This window comes from Aureococcus anophagefferens, assembly GCF_000186865.1.
Source record: "Aureococcus anophagefferens unplaced genomic scaffold AURANscaffold_2, whole genome shotgun sequence".
Lineage (NCBI taxonomy): Eukaryota > Pelagophyceae > Pelagomonadales > Pelagomonadaceae > Aureococcus > Aureococcus anophagefferens.
Genome location: NW_008705562.1, coordinates 2,331,182 through 2,349,717, shown reverse-complemented (window position 1 = coordinate 2,349,717; position 18,536 = coordinate 2,331,182). Strand labels below are relative to the sequence as shown.

Genomic DNA, 18,536 nt, shown 5'->3' with positions numbered 1-18,536 from the left:
CGCTCCATTGCTTCTTCATTGGCGGCGACGAGCAGGACGACGACGCCGGCGCCTTGATGTTCGGCGCCGAGCAGGCCGGTTTCTGCGTCAAGGAGAATTACCAGGACGTCAACTCGGGCGTCGTCCGGCTCCGCGGCGGGAATTTCAAGACGGCCGCGGAGCACCTCGAGTGCCTCGAACTCTGCGGCGCGTACGCCGGCGCGACGGGATGCGAGGCCATCTGGGGTCAGGGCAACAGCGGCTGCTACGTCCACACGTCCCACGAGATCGCCAAGGGCAACGGCCAGGCGCGCCACAGCTGCTGGCTCGCGACGGGCAAGTTCAAGGCCGCCACCGAAGGCGGCGCGGCCGAGGCGTCGGCGGTCAAAGCGACGCCGGCGCCGAGCCCGCGCGAGCTCGTCGACATCGTGCCCGTCAAAAACGGCGCCTGGACCTGCAAGCGGACGGACGAGAATTCGTGCCCGCTGGGCATGGACATCTGGGCGCGGCGCAGCGTCCTGTGGCCGTGACGGTTTCGAGAGATTTCGGCTGGGAAACGATGAAAAAAACCGTGCTTGGTAGGTGCCGCGGTCCTACGCCCACGCGAAGGCCACCTACGAGCGCTTCGGCTGGCTGACAAAGCTCACTGGCATCTACCGCCCGGAGGACGGCTGCGGCGGCTGCACTCGCGTCGCGATGAACTCCGAAGCTCAAAAGGAGTGGGAGGACCTCGACGACGAGAACGTCGGCTTCAAGAGCGTCGCCGGCGGCGACGCGCCCTGGTTCCTGCGGAGCACGCCCTACTACGAGCCCAACGGGAACTACGACGCCGATTGTTGGCTCACCGCGGCCTACCACGACGGCTGGGAGGACGGCGTCGGCTTCTCGATCGACGACCAGTCCTGCGGCATCTGCTCGGCCAGCTACTTATGCTCGAGCAATCTTCAAGGCGACCCGCCCACGGCCGCGCCGACCGTGACGCCCGCGCCGACGACGCCGGAGCCGTCTGTCGCGCCGACGATCTCGCCTGCACCGACGACCGCCGCGCCGTCGCGCGCTCCCGTCTGCGAAGAGGAGGGCGAGTTCGACTACGCGGACGGCACCGTCCACTGCCTGGCCGTCAACGACAAGTTGTACGACCTGTTCCCCGTGAACAAAGGGGAGCGCACGTGCGGCGTCGACGACGTCGACGACTGCCCCGACGGCATGTCCCTCTGGGTGCCTCGCGACTACGAGCACGCGGCGGCCGTCTACGACGCTTTCGGACAGCAGTACACTCGCATCGCGGGTATCTACCGCGACGAGGACGGCTGCGGCGGATGCCGCGACCACAGCTTGAACTCCTACGACCAGGCCCTCTACGAAGGCGAAGCGCCGGGAAATCTCGGATTTACGAGCATTCTCCCCGGCAACGGCAAGTGGTTCCTGCGCCAGGTGTTCAACGGGCGCGGATGGAATCAGCCGGACGGAAACTACCACGCGCGTTGCTGGCTGAACATCTACGGCTTCGACGAGGGGGCTGGCCTTCGCTTTGACGACCAGGGTTGCGTGTGTCAGACCCGGTACCTCTGCAGCTCGAACCAGATCACCAAGGGCTGGTCGACGTACGCGCCGACGTCCACGCCCGAGGATCCGACGATGACGCCGTCGATGCTCGCGCCGACTATGCCACCCATGGGCATGAAGACGCGCGAGCCGACGATGAGCGAGGAGATGTTCGAGCCGACGATGATGCCGGTCGCGAAGACGCTCGAGCCCACGATGGTCGAGATGTCCGAGCCGACGGCCGGTCCCACGATGGCTCCCGTCGCCAAGACGGCCGATCCAACGACCAAGCCGACGATGCCTCCCACAACCAAGAAGACGGCCAAGCCCACAGCCAAGCCCACGGCCAGCCCCACGGAAAAGCCTACGAGTGCTCCCGTGACCAAGCCCACGGCCGAGCCCACGGAAAAGCCTACGAGCGCTCCCGTGACGCCCGCGCCGTCCGTAGCCAAGACGGCCGATCCGACGACCAAGCCGACGATGGCCAAGACGGCCAAGCCCACAGCCAAGCCCACGGCCGAGCCCACGGAAAAGCCTACGAGCGCTCCCGTGACGCCCGCGCCGTCCGCGGCCGAGCCCTGCGAGGACTCGACGTCGTGGATCCAAGGAACCAAGGCGGACCGCACGTGCGCGTGGATCGGCACGGACGCAGCGACGCGCTGCACAAAGAAGTCCGCCGACAAGGTACCCGCCAGCGTCGCGTGCCGCGCCGCGTGCGGGTCCTGCGGGGAGTCCGACTCCTTTCCGTCGCTCCCCGCGCCGGACTGCGTCGACAGCAAAACGTGGCGCGGGGCCAAAAAGAAGAAGGCGAACCCAAAGGAAACCTGTAAGTGGGTCGCCGAGAAGGCCGAGAAACGCTGCAAGCGCAAGGACGTCGACAAGGTCAAGGCCAAAGTCGCCTGTCCCGTCGCCTGCGGCACCTGCCCCTAGGCCGCCGCGCCCTGCATCGTCGCCCAGATCGCGCCCGCCGCACGCGAGCGCGCAAGGTCGACGACCTGTTCCCCCTGTTCCCCCTGTACCGTCACCAAGCTCCCGTCCGCCGCACGCGGGCGGGCAAGGTCGACTCCCCCCTGCGTCGCCCAGATCTCGCGCGCGACACGCGCGCGAGCAGGCGACACCTTCCCCGCCGTCACCCGCCCGCCTCCAGGCGGGCGGGCACGGCGGCATCCACGACCCCCACGACCCCGGCCCCCGGACCACGCCGAGGGGCCGCTACCTGCATACATACTTCACATACTAGTCGCTATCGCTGTCCCCGCCTCTCGCGGCCGGCGCGACGGTGAGGCGGCCGTGGTTCTCCGCGAGCCACGCGGCGTACGCGGGCGTCGCCGCGAGCGCCGCGACGGCGTCGCGCGTCGCGCGCTCGCCCTCGTCGTCGAACTCGGCCTTGGTCAGGAAGCGGTGGCCGTGGAGGAAGTTCTTCCCGTCGCGCGGCGGCGTGGCCGCGGCCGCGGACCGCCGCGGCGGCGCGCGCGCCGCGGCGGCGTCGCCGGCCAGCAGCGCCGCGAAGGCCCCGAGGGCCGCGCGCCAGGGCAGGTCCGCGTCCGTCAGGCCGGCGTACGCGAAGCCCAGGACGGCGACGAGGCCGTAGCCGACGGACCGCGTCGCGTGGAACCTGGGCAGGAAAAGAGTGCGAAATTCCCAACTTCAAAGGCTCCTATCTCGGTCATTTTCCACTCGTTTCGGCTAATTCTTGGACGAACGATTATCTCTCGGAGCGCTCTCGACGCGTGGATCCTTCCTTTGGAACAATCGCGTGCGGAACCCTCACGTTGAAGCGACGTTGAATCACTCTTTCCCTGCTCTGCGTGGAACGCGAGGAGCAGCGCCGCCGTGCGGCAGCCGCCCTTGACCGCGTCGAAGAAGATGGCCGTCGAGCGCACGTAGCGCGTCGCGAGGACCGACGCGCCCGCGGCGACGGCGACGTAGGTCGCCGTGACGCGCGGCCAGGCCGCGAGGCCGTGCACCGCGACCCGGAAGAAGTACTTCCAGACCGCGAGGCCGTAGCCGAGCGTCGTCGCCACGACGAGGCCCCGCCGCCGCGTCGGCGTCGTCGAGACCTGCGACAGGAGCAGCGCGACGAGGAGCACCGCGGCGAAGATGACGCCCGTGCCGACGCCCATGGCGTAGTGGAGCTGGTACGCCTCGGAGATCGTCGCCGCGGACCGATGCATGGCCACGGCCGCGCCGAAGAAGAGCGCGCGCCGCTGGCGCGCCGTCGACGCGTCGCCCCAGGTCACGGACGCGTTGCGGTCGACGCCGAGGCGGAAGCGGCGCCGCGCCTCGACGCGGACGCACGCGCGCGCGAAGGGCGAGAAGTGGAGCGCGCACCGCGTCGCGTCCGACGCCCACGGCGCGGGGCAGCCGACGACGGGGTCCTCGTAGTGCAGCTCCGCGGCGCCGTGGACCACGCGCCGCGCGACGTAGCTCGCGAACGTCGCGACGGAGCTGTCCAGCGATTTGCGCGTGACGCGCAGGCGCCGCAGGTTCTCGCCCTCGACGACGGCCGTGTGGCTGGAAAACACGCGCCAGACGTGCCACGCCGGGTAGCCCGGCACGCAGTCCTCGAAGGGCGGCTGCGAGCTGAGGGCGGCGGCGCGTTGGGCGGCGGCGAGGACGAGCAGCGCGGCGCGCATGCTGAGGGCGGCGGAAGCGCGGCGGCGTTGGCGCAGATGAGCAGGCGAGCGCGAGCTCAGCGACGCGCCATCGTTTTAAAAAATGCCAGAAGACTTTTTGGCGAGCGGTCGAGCAGGTGATGGCTGCCCTCGAGCTGGCTGCCCTCGAGCTGGACTCGGCCGCCGCGCCACACGCAATGGCCGCCGCCCTCGCTCTCAAGGAATACCGCCGCTGCTCGCCAGCGAAGGAGATCCTCGCGGCTTTGGGCAGCACGGACGCGTCGACGATGGCGGCCTTCTCGCAGCTCGTGCGCGGCGACGACATCCTCGCGCGCTGCCCGCCGCGCGCCGACTACCAGCGGCGCGTCTTCGGCGCCCTCGTCGCCGCGGCGGAGCGCGCGGGCGAGGCGGAGCTGGACGACGGCGTCTTCGAGCTGCTCGCGGCCGCGGCGACGGCGTCCGGCGGCGACGACGGCCGCGGCCACGTGACCGTCGACGTCGCGCCCGGCCGCTGCGTGTCGCTGCGGACCTTCGACCGGTCCAACGAGGTGGGCCTGCGGCTCTGGCCCGCGGCGCTCCTCTTCGCGGAGTGGGCCCTCGCGGACCCGCGGCGCTTCGCCGGCCGGTCGGTCCTCGAGCTCGGCGCCGGCGTCGGCCTCTGCGGCCTCGCGCTCGCGGCGACGGGCGCGGCGCGCGTCGTGCTGACGGACGGCGACGGCCGCGTCGTGACGAACCTGCGCCACAACGCGGACCTCAACGGCTTCGCGGGCGGCGGCCGCGTGGCCGTCGCCGAGTTCGCGTGGGACGAGGCCGCCGCGTTCTACGCGTCTTCGGGCGCCTTCGACGCCGTCGTCGCCGCGGACTGCGTCTACGACGCCGCCGTCGCGCCGGCGCTCGCCGGGGCCCTCGCCGGGGCGCTGGACGCGAACCCGGCCGCGGCCGTCTACCTCGCGAACGCCGTCCGCAACGACGCGACGTGGGCCGCGACGCTCGCCGCGCTCGCCGCGCGGGGCCTCGACGCGACGGCGCGCGTCGACGGCGATGTCGTGCGCGCCGTCGCCGCGGCCGGCGGGCCCACCGCGGTGTCGCCGGCGGCCTGGGCGGGCCTCGCCGCGGACGCGTCCCGCGGCGACCTCCGCATGGTCCGCGTAACGAGGTGAGGCGTTTAGACGAGGTGGGCGCCCTTGCGCGCGCGCGCGGCGCCGTTGAGGCTCGGCGAGACGAGACAAGCGTGAGTCCGAGGACGTCGCGGACCCGTCGAGGCCAAGCAAGCCGCCGTTTAACAAACCCCCAAAACGGAACTAGGACGCCGCGGGCCGCCAGCCCGCCGTGAGGCTCGCGGCGCGGACGACCTCGTCGAAGCGCGCGCGGTCGCAGCCGCCGTCCGCGCCGACCTCCGCGAGGACGGCGCGCGCGACGGCCGCGCGCGTCGGCGAGTCGCTGAGGAGGCGCTCGAGGTCCGCGGGCGAGATGACGCCGTCGCCGTCGCCGTCCATGGCCGCGAAGGCCGCGTCGCTGAGGTCCTCGCGCGTGAAGAGCCGCGGGCTCATCGTCGCGGCCGTGAATTCGTTCAACGTGAGGTTCCCGGACTTGGACACGTCGCAGGCGCGGACGACGTCGCCGAGGTCGTCGGGCGCGGCGACCCCGCGCCCCGCGAGGGCCCGGCGGAGGTCGTCGGCGTCGAGCACGCCGTCCGCGTCCGCGTCGACGGCCTCGAACGTCGCCGCCTCGCGGTGCGTCGCCTCCTCGCGCACGGCCGCGTGGGCCTCGATGAGCACGGCCGTGCGCAGGAGCGCGGGCAGCGCCGCGAAGCGCCGCAGCTTCGGCACGAGGTCGCCGTCGAGCGCGTCCGCGGCCGCGGTCCGCGCGCCGCGGCGGACCCACGGGTGCGCGAGCGCCGCCGCCGCCGTCGCGCGCCGCTCCGGGTCCGGCGCGAGCATGCGCGCCAGCAGGTCGAAGCCCGCGGCGTCGAGCTTCGGCCGCGCCTTGGCCTCGAGGCGCCGCGCGATCGCCGCGGCGTCGCAGACCGCGCGGCGCGCGTCGTCGTCGGCCGTCACCTTGACGCCGCCGAACGCCGTCACGACCTCGCCGCCGCAGAGGCCCTCGATGAGCAGCTCGCCCGTGACCATCTGGAAGAACATGCACCCGAGCGCCCAGACGTCCGACGGCGCGCCGTAGCCCGCGTCGAAGGTCTCCGGCGCCGTGTACGCGAGCGACCCGGCCTGCAGCGTCTCGAGCGCCTCGGCCTCGACGTCCTTGCTCATGCCAAAGTCGATGAGCTTGACGACGTCGTCGTCGTAGCAGAAGTTGTCCGGCTTGAGGTCGCCGTGGACCTACCGCGCGCGGCGGTGGCGACGCGCCGTCGTTCCCCCGGTCGAACGCTCTCGACCGTCGCCGCGGCCCCGGGACGCCGCCGCGGACGAGGCCCCGCGCGTGGCAGCAGACGACGGCGCTGAGCATGGCCTTGAGCGCGGACGCCGCGGCCGCGCCGTCCATGCCGCCGCCGGACGCGGCGACGCGCTCGAGGAGCGTGCCGCCGCCGAGGTACTCCATGACGAGGATGAGCCTGCGTGGAAATCAAATCTTCAACCCGACTTCAATGTGAATGAATGCGACAGTTTCGACGCAAGATCTTCGGCTGTGCTTCGAGAACTCGACGAGAGCGATCGATTCGTCCAAAAATCAGCCGAATCGACTTCGATTTGATCGAGATAGAGAGGTTTGAAGTTTTTGCTGGACAGGGCGTTCCACTGGTTGATTTCCACACAGATGATCGCTCGCCGTCGTCGGCGACGTAGTACTCGTGGAGCTTGACGACGTGGGGGTGGTCCAGCTCCACGAGCGCCGCGACCTCCGCGGGCACCGTCGCCGGCGGCTTCGCCGGCCGCGGCGGCTCGGGCCGGAGCCCGCCGCGGCCGTTGTCCAGGAACCCCAGGTAGGCGTCCCAGCCGTCGTCCGGGTCCTCGTTGTCCACGAGCGCCCAGGCCGCGTCCCAGGCCGCGGCGCCCGCCGGCGCGCGGAGCCAGAAGTGCGCGCGCGGGTGCCGCGCGGTCATGCGCTTCACGGCGCGCCGCTGCATCGTCACCGCGTGCGTCGCCACGGACACGCGGCCGTAGCCGCCGCGGCCGACCTCGCGGAGCTCCCTGTAGGACCGTTTGAAGTCGGCGCCGTCGCCTCCGAAGCGCACGAGCCGCCGCCGCGGCACCGCGAAGCCGGGGACCTCGTCGTCGACGGCGTCGCCGCCGCGGCCGTTGTCGATGAGGGCCCACGCGGCGTCCCAGCTCCGCGCCCATTTCGCGTCCCAGGTCTCGCAGCCCTCCCAGGGCTCGCCCGTGTGCAGGCAGACGAGCTTCGCGACGGCCTCGTCGGCCTTGTCGTCCGTGAACCCCAACGCGTCGTTCGTCCGCACGAAGCGGTCCCGGGGCAGCCGCGGGTTCCGCCAGGGGAGGTTGAGGTCGTCGACGACGATCCAGACGCCGCCGCGCTTTCGCAGGCCCAGGCGGTTCACGACGCTGAAGATCTCGTCGACGCGGTCGCCCGCGGCCTCGTTGGGCACGACGTTGTTCGGCGTGTCCATCGCGTTGAAGAGGCCGTCGATCAAATTCTCCGTGCCCGCGGCGCTGTAGTCCGGCGTCACGGCGTCGACGCCGAGCCCCGCGCGCCCGAGCGCCGCCTCGGCGGCCTCGAGCGCGTCGCCCCGGAGGCGCCACGTGCTGCTGAGCACGAGGCGGCAGCCGCGGCCCGTCCGCCGCTCGCCGTCGCGGATCGCGCGCGCGAGCCGCGCGACCATGGCCGGGTCCGGCGCGTGGCGCGCGGGCGTGTCCGCGTCGGGGAACGCCGCGTCGCCCTCGGCGCGCGTCTTCGCGCTGTTGAGCACGCCGTCGATGTCGAGGAACACAGTGAACCGGCCGTCGTCGCCGCTGTCGTCCTTCGCCTCGAGGCAGCGGCTCCTCAGGGCCGTCGACGCCGCGCAGGCGGCGATGGACGCGAAGCGGTAGGCCATCTCCCTACGAGGCGGCCTCGAGGCCCAACTCCACAAGGAGCTTCCTCCAGAAAGTTGAAAGTTCAATTTGACGCCACACACCCGCTCCTTACGCGAGCTCGAAGTAGGCCGAGCCGACGTGCGCGCCGAACTTGGAGCGCATCGCGTGGCAGACGATGCGGAGCTGCTCGTCGCCGAGCGCGAGCTTCGTGTCGCCGTTTTGGTCGCCCGCGAGGAACGCGAGCGTCAAAGCCGCGAACTCGAACTCGACGGTGGACCCGCAGAGCATCGTCGACATGGGCTTGACCTCGAGCTCGGGGTCGTCGTCGGCCCAGGAGAACTTGACCGTGACCACGTGGACGTCGTCGTCCGCGTGGCGGTCCTGGCGCCCCGTCCAGCCCAGGTAGTTGACGTTGCCCTTTTTCTCCTCCAGATAGAACTGGACCCAGTTGTGGAGGCCCGTGATGGCGCCCCGGCTCTCCTCGCCGACGAAGACGTGTTCGAAGCCCGAGCTGTCGTTGGGCTTGAAGCGCCGGTAGGGCGCGAACCAGAGGTCGAAGAGGAGGTGTTTCAGGTCGAGGGCGCTCCGCAGCTTCTTCGCGCGCGCGTCCCTGCCGTGGCGCTGCAGGTACTCCAAGACGAAGCGCATGTGGGGCGTCGCGACCAGGAGGTCTAGGAACTCGTCCATCTCCCGCTTCTCGGTCCGCGTGAAGACCTCGGCCTTGCCCGTCTCGCGCTCGTAGTTGTCGAGCAACGCCACGAAGGCCTTCGTGACCGGCGACTTCCAGAACGCGTGATTTTTGTCGCAGCTCGCGAAGAGCGGCGAGTCGCAGGGGTCCGCGCCGTCGTCGCGGACGCCGCGGTGCTGGAGCGCGAGCTCGAAGCCCCCGTCCCCCCGCTCGACGCGGCGGCCCGCGTCGACGCGCTCCCAGAGGTGGCGCACGGCCGCGGCGACGTCCATGCCGTCGAGGCTCGGCCCCTTGTTGCCCTTGGCCGGCGCGGCCGCCGGCGGCGGCGCGGGCGGCGGCGCGCCGAGGACGTCCGACGCGAGGAGGCCGGCGACGGCCCGCCGCACGGCGGCGACGCCGCCGGCCTCGAGGTCCGGGCCCGGCTTCTCCTCCCGGAGATCCCAGGCGGCCGCGAGCGCGTCGGCGACGTCGCGCTGGAGCTGCTTCGACGCGCCGGCGGCCGTCGCCTTGAGGCTCCGCGACATGCCCGCGCAGAACTGGCAGAGCTCGGCGTAGTCGTCCTTGCCGTCGGACAGCGACGGCGCGGCCGCGTCGATCTTCCCCAGCGCGTAGGCGCAGAAGGACCGCAGCTTGCTCTCCACGGAGACGACGGACGGCGGCTTGGACCAGGCGCTCATCGTGTGGGCGTCGAGCAAGAACGACGGCGTCGGAATGATTCGAGGAGGCTGCCCGCTTTCACCTGAATTTCAGAAGTGCAACAACTCACGGCAAATCCTGTGGAGATTGAGCTGACACGCACCAGCAGCATGGCTAGTGCTTTTGCGGCCGCGAGCCAGCGCGCCCTCGGGCGCCGCGCCTTCAGCTCCGATGCGCTCCTGAAGACCATGCTCTACGACCTGCACCTCGAGCGCGGCGGCAAGATGGTGCCCTTCGCGGGCTACGAGCTGCCGGTGCAGTACGCGGGGATCGGCGTCCTCAAGGAGCACATGCACTGCCGGTCGCCGGGCAAGTCGTCGCTCTTCGACGTGTCCCACATGGGCCAGATCAAGTGGACGGGCGCGGACCGCGCCAAGTTCCTCGAGCGCGTCCGCCCGCGTCCCGCCTCGCGCGCCGCGTCGCGCCGCCGCGGCCGCCGCCGCGCGTCCGACGCAAACCCCTCCGCAGGACGGCCGTCGTCGGCGACGTCGCGGGCCTCGGCGACGGCGAGGGCCGCCTCACGCTGCTCACGAACGCCGAGGGCGGCATCCTCGACGACTGCGTGCTCGCGAACGCCGGCGACTACGTCTACATGGTCGTCAACGGCGCGTGCAAGGTCGGCGACATGGCCCACCTCCAGGCCCTCCTCGACGCCTCGGGCATGGACGTGCAGATGCACTACCAGGGCGACGACGCGACGCTCGTGGCCCTCCAGGGCGCCGGCGCGCCGGGCGTGCTCCTGCCGCTGCTCCCCGACGGCTTCGACATGACGCGCTTCGCGTTCATGACGGGCGTCGACACGTCCGTGGGCGGCTACGCCTGCCGCGTGACGCGCTGCGGCTACACGGGCGAGGACGGCTTCGAGATCGCCGTCGCGGACCCGGCGAACGGCGTCGCCGTCGCGGAGCTGCTCCTCGGCTCCGAGGGCTGCGAGCCCTGCGGCCTCGGCGCGCGCGACTCGCTGCGCCTCGAGGCGGGCCTCTGCCTCTACGGCCACGACCTCGACACGTCCGTGAACCCCATCGAGGGCACGCTCCTCTGGACCATCGGCCCCAAGGGCTCGCGCCGCCGCGTCGACCAGGGCACGCTCGGCATGGAGCACTACCTCAACGCCAACGGCTCGCCGAAGAAGTTCGCGCGCAAGCGCGTCGGCTTCATGGGCCACGCCAAGCCCGCGCGCGAGGGCACGGCCATCTTCGACGCCGCGGGCGAGACGCAGGTCGGCGTCGTCACGTCCGGCACCGTGAGCCCGGTCCTCGGCAAGCCCATCGCCATGGGCTTCGTCGAGACGGCCCTCGCCAAGAAGGGCACGGACGTCACCTTCGACATCCGCGGCAAGAAGATCCCCTCCCAGGTCGCCCCGATGCCCTTCGTCGAGCCCAACTACTACCGCGTGCCCGAGTAGGCGCGCGACAAAACGCGCCCGGAACGCACGACGGGCGGCCCCGAGACCCACGACCGGCGCCGGGCCCGTCCCTCTTGCACTAACTGGCTTCACCTGAGTGAGTGCGGGATCGCGCAGGATCACGCTTTGAGGTCCTGTTTGACTTCGTCAACATCTCGTCAACACGATAACAAGTTTATTTGCACCAATCCCGCCGGGCTAAAAACTAAAAAAAGCAACTCGACCGATTCCTCGAAAAAGCAACTCAAACAATCAGGCTGCGAGCAGCCCTTTTGCAGCGTCGATGGACGAAGTTCTCGTCTTCTCCAGCCCGTAGCTCGACGCAGGCGCAGAGTTGCGCAACGATCCCCGCGGCTGCGAGGACCGGAACCCTGTCGCGGACACATTCCCCGCGGGATGTCACTCCCGAGGATTGCGTCGCATCGCGCGCGGGGCGTCCCAAGGGGTCGGAAGAGGGTTTTCGGCGTCCCCCGCACCCTTTTCGACCGTGTTCGAGCGCACGGAGCATCGGGAATCGTTCGTCTATGTACCGCGGGCGTCCCATTTGATCCGCTCGGCCATCGACGTCGAAAACATCGACCGCCAACTCGCGCATAGAAACGTGGCGCGGCAGCCCGAGCGGCCCCCACGTCCAGAAACGCGGTCTGGGCCGACACCACCGCCCGAGCCCCGTCCCCAGTATGTGTCCGGTGGGATCGAGTACATCTCCAGCGGTGGAGGGCCACCCCGCGGTGCCGATCTCGGCCGTTTCGTCGTCCCCATGGAGGCCCGGAACGCCGACTTCACGGCGTCGGCCGCTGCAGTAGGAAATGTGCTGAATCCGCCTCAATGGCCCGAAGAACCCGTCCCACGCAATCACCTACTGCAGAGAGACACCTTCACCACTGCGGACTCGGCCACGCTCGGAGCGCGTCCATCGCGTGTAATTGCTTCAATAATCGCAACGATGCAGCTCCTGCGCAAAGGCCCGCTGGAGGATTTTGTGGCATTTGTCCGAGAGGCCAGCTCGCCACAGGATTTTGTGGGTGCGATGGCATCGTCGCTGGTCCACCTGCGCTTGACTGGCCAAAAACCCGACACATACCAGGCCACGCCGAATCTGCCGCCGATCGACGGCCGCTGCAAGTCGCACGTCTTGATGGCGCTGGATAAGCACAAAAAGATGTTCAAGAACAGGACGCCGCAGAGGCTCGACGGCGTCTCCGACGCGTTCTCGAGGAACGCCGCCGCCGGCTTGACGAGCTACTCCTGCGTGTTCAGGGGCCCCGCGAGGGAATCCTTGCGTTCCAGGGCGTGGTCCCCGACCCAGGCGGCGCGCGAGACCTTCCTGCCCAGCGGCGGCATGGCCAGGACGCCGCAGAGGCTCGACGGCGTCTCCGACGCGTTCTCGAGGAACGCCGCCGCCGGCTTGACGAGCTACTCCTGCGTGTTCTGGGCCCCCGCGAGGGAATCCTTGCGTTCCAGGGCGTGGTCCCCGACCCAGGCGGCGCGCGAGACCTTCCTGCCCTACGGCGGCATGGCCAGGACGCCGCAGAGGCTCGACGGCGTCTCCGACGCGTTCTCGAGGAACGCCGCCGCCGGCTTGACGAGCTACTCCTGCGTGTTCTGGGCCCCCGCGAGGGAATCCTTGCGTTCCAGGGCGTGGTTCCCGACCCAGGCGGCGCGCGAGACCTTCCTGCCCTACGGCGGCATGGCCAGGACGCCGCAGAGGCTCGACGGCGTCTCCGACGCGTTCTCGAGGAACGCCGCCGCCGGCTTGACGAGCTACTCCTGCGTGTTCAGGGGCCCCGCGAGGGAGTCCTTGCGTTCCAGGGCGCGGTCCCCGACCCAGGCGGCGCGCGAGACCTTCCTGCCCAGCGGCGGCATTGACCTGGGGCGCGAGGCCTGATTGACGGTGCGTCAGCCGCACGTCCGCGGGCGGGTGCGTGTGGCCTCGACCCTCGTATACGTGCAGGACGTTGTCCGTCGTCCGGTACGCGCGGATGAGCTGTCCTCGCAAAATCCTGAGAGCGGCCCCAGCTGCAGCTCCTGAGGTGTTGCTTTTGATAGTTTTTAGCCCGGCGGGATTAATGTTGGCGCTCCGTCCAGGCTGGATTTCACCACTCGCGCTGCCGCAAAGACACCATGAGCGTCACCGCCCAGCCCTACACCTTCCCCTACGCCGGCGGCGCCCTGAGCGCCTCGGACACGGCCTTGATCCTCATCGACATGCAGGTCGACTTCTGCGGCCACGGCGGCTACGTGGACCAGATGGGCTACGACATCTCCGCGACGCGCGCGCCCATCGAGCCCCTCAAGCGCGTGCTCGCGGCCGCGCGACACGCCGGCGTGCGCGTGCTCCACACGCGCGAGGGCCACCGGCCGTCGCTCGCGGACCTGCCGGCGAACAAGCGCTGGCGGAGCGAGCAGATCGGCGCGGGCATCGGCTCGCCCGGCCCCTGCGGCCGCGTGCTCGTGCGCGGCGCGCCGGGCTGGGAGCTCATCGACGACCTCGCGCCGCTGGCCCACGAGGACGTCATCGACAAGTGCGGCAAGGGCTCGTTCCACGCGACGGACCTCGACATGGTGCTGAGGACCTGCGGCGTGACGAAGCTCGTCCTCGGCGGCATCACGACGGACGTCTGCGTGCACACGACGATGCGCGAGGCCAACGACCGGGGCTACGAGTGCTGCATCGTCGCCGACGGCACGGGCGCGACGGACGCGGGGAACCACGCGGCGGCGCTCAAGATGGTGACGATGCAGCACGGCGTCTTCGGCGCCGTCGCGGCCGCGGACGCCGTCGTCGCGGCGCTCGACGCCCTGCCGCGCGCGGCGCCGCGGGGCGGCGCGCCGACGTGGCCGCCGCCCGCGCCGCGGGTCCTCGCGGCCGCGCCGCCGGGGCCCGGCGGCGGCGCGGTCGCCCGCGCGAAGCCCTTCGCGTTCGCGTGGCCGTCGGCGCGCGCGCTCGGCGTGCTCATGATCGACTGGCAGCGCGACTTCCTCGACCCGGAGGGCTTCGGCGCGTCGCTCGGCAACGACGTCGCGCCGCTCCGGTCGGCCGTGCCCGCGGCCGCGCGCGTGCTCGAGGCCGCGCGGGCCCGGGGCCTCTTCGTCGCGCACACGCTCGAGGCCCACGCCGCGGACCTCGGCGACTGCCCGCCGTCGAAGAAGCGGCGCTGCGAAGCCATCGGCGAGACCCTCGACGCGTCGCGGGGCCGCGTGCTCGTCCGCGGCGAGCCGGGCAACGCCGTCGTCCCGGAGCTCGCGCCGGCGGCGGGCGAGCTCGTCGTCCACAAGCCCGGCAAGGGCGCCTTCTACGGCACGACGCTCGAGCGGGACCTCCGCGCGGCCGGCGTCACGCACCTCGTCGTCACGGGCGTCACGACGGAGGTCTGCGTCCAGTCCACGCTCCGCGAGGCCAACGACCGCGGCTTCGACTGCCTCCTCGTCGAGGACGCGACGGAGTCCTACTTCCCGGCCTTCAAGCGAGCGACGCTCGACATGGTCGTCGCCCAGGGCGGCATCGTCGGCTGGACCGCGACGGCCGGCGACGTCGCCGCGGCGCTCGCCGCGGCCGCGTAAACAAAAAAGGCTTACTGCTAGCCCGGGCCTAGCCGAGACCCACGGGGGAACCGGACTCTCGCTCCTCATCGACCTGCCTCATCATCCCTGTGCTTGCGCCATGCGCGTCGTCCTGGCCGTCTCCGGGACGCTCCAGGAGGGTTTCCCGCTGCGCAAGAACCTGGACGCGCCCGGCGCGCCGGCGGTGCACCTCGGCTCGGGCCTCGTGCGCTGCGTCAAGTCCTACCTCGACACGAAGGAGCCCGGCTGCCGCGAGCACGGCAACGACCCGAACCCGTGCTGCGTCGTCACGGGCGACCCGGCGGACGCCAACGTCTACGAGCTCTACCTCGTCGACGGCGAGGCCTGCGTGGCCGCGCTCCTGGGCGAGCCGCGGTACCTGGCCATGGCGCCGGACGCCGTGACGCTCGACCTCGAGGCCGCCGAGACGAGCGGCGTCGTCCGGGCCTTCGCGCGCGAATGCCTCGGCGACGTCGCGCGCTGCTCCGTGCTCGCGGTCGTCTCGGCGGTGCGCGCGCCGCCGAGCTTCGTGGCGACGCCGACGGCGGGCGGGCCGACGGACTTCGCGTCGGGCGTGGCGCTCGCGCGCGACCGGGGCCTGCTCGGCGCGCCGGCCGACGACGCCGCGAAGCGCCGCGCGCGCGCGACGCTCGGCGGCGCGGCGCCGCGGCTCTCCGGCGCGCTCCCCGAGGCGCGCGCGGCCGCGCTCCTCCGGAAAGTCGGCCTCGACGCGGCTCCCTTGCTCGACGCGGCGGCGCCGCCGCCCCGGGACGCGGCGGCGTGCCTCCGCGCGCTCGCGCCCGCCGCGGCGGCGGCGTGCCTCGTGCCCTTCGTCGCGCGGGGCCGCGGCCGGACCCTCGCGGCCTTCGCGGCGGGCGTCCTCGCCGCCGCGGCCGCGCGACGCCTCGAGGCGACGCTCGAGGCCCGGGCCATGGAGCGGCGCGCGACGGCGGCCGCGGCGCCCGGCGCGGAGCTCGGCGACGTCGCCATCCCCTGCGGCGGCGGCCGCTGCTTCCACGTGTCCCGCCGCGACACGGCCGTCGTCTGCATCGACCTCCAGGTCGACTTCCTCGACGCCGACCGCGGGCGCGTGGCGAAGCACTACGACGAAAGGACGCTCGCGCACGCGCACGCGGCCCGGGACAACGCCGCGCGGCTCCTCGCGGCCGCGCGCCGGGGCGGCCTGACGGTCGCACACTCGCGGAGCCACCGCTACGGCGCGCGGATCCACCGGGACCTCGTGGGCTCCGGCGACGCGGGCTACGCGCTCGACGCCGCCGTCGCCGCGCGGCCGGGCGAGATCGTCGTCGACAAGTGGACCTTCGGCGCCTTCGCGTCGACGGACCTCGAGGCGCGCCTCCGGCGCCGCGGCGTCACGCGGATCCTGCTCTGCGGCGTGCTCACGAACGTCTGCGTCATGGCGACGGCCGTCCAGGCCTGCGACCGCCTCTTCCGCGTGTGCCTCGTCGAGGACGCGACGGGGGCCTTCGACGCGGGCTGGCACGAGTCGGCCGTCGGCCTCATCAACGGGCCCCAGGTCGCCGCGGGCCACGCGCGCGCGCCCGCGGCGACGGGCCTCTACTTCGGCGAGAAGACGACGGTGGCAAACGTCGAGGCGGCGCTCGCGGGGCTGTAACTGGGATAACATATCCCGCCGGCGGGATCTGTGAAACGCCGCTTCCTGGGCTTCAACCTCAAACGTTGCGCCATTCGGAATCGCTCACCCGGTATTGCACACATATCAAGGGTCGGGGAGCGGGAGAAACGAGGGGCGCAGCCGCTGTTCGGACGGCGCGCGGTCGCGGGTCGCGACGTGGGTCACCCTCGGGGGAGTCGCGGAGGCGCCAACCTAGGCGACGGTCTTCTTGCGCGCGACGTGGTCGATGTCGATGGGCGGGTCGAGGAGGCCCGCCTTCTGCATGGCCAGGTGGACGAGGAAGAACGCCGTGCCCATGGCGAACGCCGTCGCCCACATCCACGAGAAGTTCGTGTCGTCGCTGATCTTCGGGTAGAGGCCCGCCTTCTCCGGGCCCATCTTGCCCGTGCCCGTGCCCCCGCCGCCGTAGTACATGCTCGAGTCGCGGTTGTACATGGTGGGGATGGCCGTGAGGCCCTGGAAGACCGTCGTGATCGCGCAGAGGATCGCGCCCTCCTTGAACTTGCGGTCGATGCAGTAGCAGAAGATGGCCGTGAAGACGAGCGTGAACCACTCGCCGCCGCCCTGGCCCATCATCTTGATGCCCATGCCGACGGAGCCCCAGTTGCCCGCGTCCATCGAGTTCCACCACGCGTCGGGCCCGCCCGGCTTCATGTCCGCGTGCACGGTCTGGAAGAAGTCGTCGTTGCTCGTCTTGTACGTCGGCGCCGAGCCGTTCCACGGCACGCCCGGGTCGATGTAGAGCTTGGCCCAGTTGCAGAGGCAGGGGAAGAGGCCGAAGAAGATCGCCGGGTAGTAGCGCGGCGGGTTGTCCTCGACGGCCTGCTGGCACATGACGAGCCCGACGAAGATGAGGAGCGCGCCCGGCGCGCAGCCCGGGATGACCTTGTAGAGCGACGCGAACAGCCCGCTCCAGAGCAGGACGAAGTAGAGCATGCCGTTGATCGCGGAGTAGCCGCGCCGCGCGCCGAGCGACTTGTGGATCGGGTGGCCGATGTAGACCGTCGTGCCGAAGAAGGAGCCGAAGCACGCGCCGAGGCACGTGCCGACGCCGTCGATGATCAGCGTCTCCGTCATGGGGTAGTCGTCGCCCGCGGCGGACGCGGACTCGACGCACGCGAGCGACGCGGAGAAGCCGACGACGCCGACGACGATGATGATGCCGAAGTAGTACTTCATGCGGTTCCAGTTCATGGACGACAGGTCCGTGAAGATGCCGCTGCCGAAGGAGGAGATGTCGCCCGCGTAGGTGCGGTACGCGTACTTGGCGTCGTGCTTCGACGTGCCCGTGCACGTCGAGTACTGCCACGTGTCGCCGAACATGGACCGGGTCCCGGCGTTGCCCGGGCCGTGGCCGTCGACGGCGCCGAACCACATCTCGCTGTAGGAGTCGCCGTAGTTGTACATCTCGATGGCGCCGTTCTTGTGCTTGCAGCCGCCGGCCCAGCCGAGGATGCACGCCGTGAGGATCGCGACGAGCGCGATGGGGATCGTGAGGCCGCTGTTGCCGAGCTTGTACTTGACGCCGCCGAAGAAGCCGGCCAGGATGATGAGGAGCGGCACGACGCAGACGATGGGCTCCGCCGCGACCTGGATCATGGGCCCGAACGCGAGGTAGGTGAAGCCGACGCCCGTCATGAGCGAGTACATGGCCGGCGACGGCAGGATCTTGCGGAGCGGCGACCCGAGCGCGCAGCCCGCCATCTCCATGAGGCCCGTGAGGAAGTTCGCGGACACGGCGATCTTGAACGCGTTGTTCGCGACGTCCTGGCCCGCGCTGTGCCAGTCGCCGCCGAAGCCCTTGTTCAGGTTCTTGGCCTTGTAGAGCTCCGTCATGAGCGCCGTGAGGTTGATCGCGCCGAGCGTGATGAACGCGCCCGTCGTGTTGATGCCGTAGGGCTGCGCGCAGACCTAGAGGGGGCGGCGGAGTGACCTTCTCGGGCGCGTGTCCGGGCGCGAAACCGCCGCCGGACGCGGGCGCGGACGTCCGTGCGGCCCTCCTTCTTCGCGAGCCGCCCGGCCATGTAGGCGTAGTAGAAGTTGCCGAAGAGCAGGCCCACGGCGACGCCCTAGGGACATTGTGTCGGACGAAGGGTTCGAATTCCGACGCGGGCCGCGCGCGGGGATGCAGCGCTCGTAGTAGAGCGTCGTGTAGCGGGAGACGATGGCCTCCGCGTAGAGGTCGTCGAAGCCGCTCGCCGCGCCGGCGACGAGCACGTTGAGGAAGAAGCCGAGCATGAGGCCCGTCACGGAGAGGAGCGTCGCGAGGTTGTCGAAGAAGAGCTCGCCGAGCGCCTCCGCTCGCCGGAGCCGGTCCAGAGCCCCAGGATGCCGCCGTACTCCTTGTTCCACAGGAGCCAGGGCGTGTCGCCCCACCAGGCGATTGGGTTCTCGAGGAACGCGC

At 71.1% G+C, this 18,536-nt stretch overlaps 5 protein-coding genes across 5 annotated transcripts; 3 read left to right on the top strand and 2 right to left on the bottom strand.

The window, feature by feature from the left end:
- Positions 1-5,402: 5,402 nt before the first annotated feature.
- On the bottom strand, positions 5,403-8,419 carry AURANDRAFT_70718 (hypothetical protein; the record flags this gene model as incomplete). The annotated part of the gene is made up of 4 exons (XM_009034876.1): positions 5,403-6,472; positions 6,561-6,705; positions 6,941-8,146; positions 8,235-8,419. 4 exons carry the CDS (start codon positions 8,417-8,419, stop codon positions 5,441-5,443), a joined length of 2,568 nt encoding a protein of 855 aa, XP_009033124.1.
- A 96-nt stretch (positions 8,420-8,515) lies between these two features.
- Positions 8,516-8,959, bottom strand: AURANDRAFT_14749 (hypothetical protein; the record flags this gene model as incomplete). Its single annotated transcript, XM_009034875.1, has 1 exon — positions 8,516-8,959. A coding segment is annotated over one exon (444 nt), but the record flags the coding sequence as incomplete, so codon positions are not given.
- Positions 8,960-9,616: 657 nt separating this feature from the next.
- Positions 9,617-10,911, top strand: GCS (hypothetical protein; the record flags this gene model as incomplete). The annotated part of the gene is made up of 2 exons (XM_009035085.1): positions 9,617-9,924; positions 9,975-10,911. The coding sequence occupies 2 exons, from the start codon at positions 9,617-9,619 to the stop codon at positions 10,909-10,911; spliced, it is 1,245 nt and encodes a 414-aa protein (XP_009033333.1).
- Positions 10,912-13,035: 2,124 nt separating this feature from the next.
- AURANDRAFT_19942 (hypothetical protein) lies at positions 13,036-13,677 on the top strand (the record flags this gene model as incomplete). Its single annotated transcript, XM_009035086.1, has 1 exon — positions 13,036-13,677. A coding segment is annotated over one exon (642 nt), but the record flags the coding sequence as incomplete, so codon positions are not given.
- AURANDRAFT_20579 (hypothetical protein) lies at positions 13,651-14,475 on the top strand (the record flags this gene model as incomplete). Its single annotated transcript, XM_009035087.1, has 1 exon — positions 13,651-14,475. The coding sequence occupies one exon, from the start codon at positions 13,651-13,653 to the stop codon at positions 14,473-14,475; it is 825 nt and encodes a 274-aa protein (XP_009033335.1).
- Positions 14,476-18,536: the final 4,061 nt, after the last annotated feature.